Consider the following 2,717-nt stretch of genomic DNA (forward strand, 5'->3'; position numbering starts at 1 on the left):
ATTGTTTTGCAAGAATAGTTCTAGCCTTTGTTGCCCCGTGGTAGAGTAAGCCTACTTAGCGAACTAGCAGGACGCAAAAGATATATTGATCAATATGAATCTAGAGAGTGAATGGTTGACCACCGTTCCCTTGTCTTGGAGCTCTCTGGCTGGGGAGGGGCTTGCTATCGTTACCTTTCCTCCCGATATATTTATGTGAAAAAAATGTTTTGAAAAGGAGATAGGAAGTTCAAGCAAATGTTAAATTAGGGCAAACTATAAACTGTAAAAATTACAAAGTTGAATAGTACTGTAAAAACTATTTTCAATAAGTTAAATTAAAACAAAGCTTGGACTTCAAGCATGGTTATTCAACATTTTTAAAATGAGAAATATAGTCTATTTCTCAATGTCCTAAAAAGTTAAACTATTAAAAAATGCTGAATTAATGATATTACAACACCATAAACTGTCACACGATAAAGTCTCCCTAGTCAATAATAGTGTTTTTTTTTTTCGTGAAAAATCTGGGAATGAAATGACAAAAAAAAAAGAGAGGTTGAAGAATGTGCTCTAATTCGTTCACACATGAAGGCGGTGGCGGCCCAGAATGGCAGTAACTCAATTTTTGAATTGCCACCATGAGATCCATGATTTTCAGTAATTCAATTTTACACGTTTAAGGTTGTGCATTTGGTTTGGACATTTTGGACCTTTTTAACAGCCAGCAGAGCTAAGCAACGGCTGTGTGTTCCAAAAGTACTGACACTACGTACGAGTGTACTTCTCCGTTAAAAGAATTCAAACTCTATCTTCTTTATACAAGTTTTGACCTGGTCTCATGCATGCTCTCAAGTGAGTTATGTCAATTAATTTAATTGTTACTACATAAGGTTTCCCAATTCCATCCCTAACACGTCTTTAAGTATGATTTAGCATCTTTGATTAAGCCAGAAAAGAAGAAGAAGAAAGTATGAGTATAACATATGATGACCATTACAAATCTAAGAGCCTTATAGTTCAATTAGTTAACATTTATTAGTGTTTCTAACTATCCAATAAAACGAAAATGAAACCATTGTCAGACTATGAGGTTGAAAGAGATGATCATCATGATGAACAAGCTCAGGAGGTTAATCCAAATGTTAATGTGGAGATGATGGCAGAGAGTGATACGCAGATTATGAAAGACGTGGCAGAGAGCAGTGACGAAGAGAATGAACTTTTGGATGGGATTACCATAAAGGAACTTGAACAATGGATGATGTATTGGCCTGACAACGCCGATGACCCCACCTTGAACCTAAATTTTGTTTAAACTTGATTGAAATAAGATTGAATATAATTATTTTAGTGCTACTTTCACAATAATTTTACAATAAATATTAAGTGGTATATTGTAATAGATTTTGATCTAAGTTCATAATTGACATTAGCTTTTTACATACCTTTAACAATTTACTTCTTATATTTTATTATAAAAGTGTTGCATCAGTAGTATTACAGTTAAAATTGCTTATTCGTTAAACAAAATAAATAAATAAGCATTCTCTTCAAACTAGTCTTAATTTTGACACTACTGATCTCCTTAAAAAAAATATCTTGGAGTCATCACTGAGTGGGAGAAAGCGTACACCCAAAACAGAGTATACTTCCTCCCGTAAGAGCATCCACAACCAGACTTGGTTTGTTGGAATGCATTGATTGCTGGTTATTCTTCAAATGGGTTTGATCAGGAAGCCTTGGAGGTTTTCAGGCAGATTCTTGTGATGGGTTTGAAGCCCAACGTCAGCACTTTTGCCAGCGTAATTCCTGTCTGCTCTCGTTTGGGATGTTTAAATGTTGGTAAATGTCTTCATGGATTTGCTGTCAAATCTGGATATTTTTCAAATAATTTTTTGGTGCCTGCTTTAATTTCAATGTATGCTATTGACATGGATTTATCGGCTGCTAGAAGTGTGTTTGATTTTATTCTGGAAAAGAATGTTACTATTTGGAATGCTATGATATCTGCATATACACAGAGGCAAAACAATTTTGAAGCCTTTGAGATGTTCCGGCAAAAGATCCGTGCTGGCTTGCAGCCTAATTTGGTCACTTTTGTGTCCATCATCCCATCATGTGAGAACTCCAATAGCCTTTGGTTTGGTGAATCCCTTCATGCATGTGTTATAAAGCATGGGTCAGGGTATCAACATCCCATGTTAACAGCCCTTGTATCTATGTATTCAAAGCTTTGGAGATTTCAATTCAGCGTACATACTTTTTGATCAGATGTCCAATAGAAATCTCCTGTCATGGAATTCTATGGTTTCTGGGTATGTGCATAATGGGCAATGGTATGCAAGTTTGGCCACATTTCGTGAAATGCAGTTAGCTAGATGCAACCCAGATGCAGTCTCCATTGTTAGTGTTCTTTCTGCCTGCTCCAAGCTACAGGCTGTTTTGCTGGGCAAGTCTGCCCGTGCGTTTAGTGTTAGAAAGCAACTTGCCTCAGACCTTAAGGTGACAAACGCCAGTTATTAGAGCATTCCAAGACACAACATTTCTTTGAGGCATGACTTCAAAAAGTGACCTCCCAGCTTCAAGATCTCTGCAGTAGCAATACATGCTAATGAGGGCATTTAGTAAGAAACATCAGAGGCAATCCCAGTTTTTATAGCAAAACCATGAATAGCCATTCCTTGCAACAAATCTTTTCTCTCACTAAAAACAGGCAGAATACTTATCAGGGTAAC

At 36.5% G+C, this 2,717-nt stretch overlaps 1 protein-coding gene across 1 annotated transcript; it reads left to right on the forward strand.

Annotated features, from left to right (window-relative positions):
* Positions 1-1,048: 1,048 nt before the first annotated feature.
* On the forward strand, positions 1,049-2,505 carry LOC111998897 (pentatricopeptide repeat-containing protein At3g57430, chloroplastic-like). The gene is made up of 3 exons (XM_065773005.1): positions 1,049-1,291; positions 1,716-2,122; positions 2,214-2,505. Exons 1-3 carry the CDS (start codon positions 1,049-1,051, stop codon positions 2,503-2,505), a joined length of 942 nt encoding a protein of 313 aa, XP_065629077.1.
* The last annotated feature ends 212 nt before the right edge of the window (positions 2,506-2,717 follow it).

Source organism: Quercus suber, unplaced genomic scaffold, assembly GCF_002906115.3.
Source record: "Quercus suber isolate HL8 unplaced genomic scaffold, Cork oak 2.0 scaffold_67, whole genome shotgun sequence".
Taxonomy (NCBI): domain Eukaryota; kingdom Viridiplantae; phylum Streptophyta; class Magnoliopsida; order Fagales; family Fagaceae; genus Quercus; species Quercus suber.

What these genes read in the sequence shown, in the direction of transcription:
- LOC111998897 (XM_065773005.1), top strand. Translation starts at nt 1,049, where the DNA reads ATGAAACCATTGTCAGACTATGAGGTTGAAAGAGATGATCATCATGAT. An exon ending in CCACCTTGAACCTAAATTTT is followed by an intron (nt 1,292 to 1,715) that starts GTTTAAACTTGA and finishes GGGTTTGATCAG; the next exon opens with GAAGCCTTGGAGGTTTTCAG. An exon ending in GAGAACTCCAATAGCCTTTG is followed by an intron (nt 2,123 to 2,213) that starts GTTTGGTGAATC and finishes ATGTATTCAAAG; the next exon opens with CTTTGGAGATTTCAATTCAG.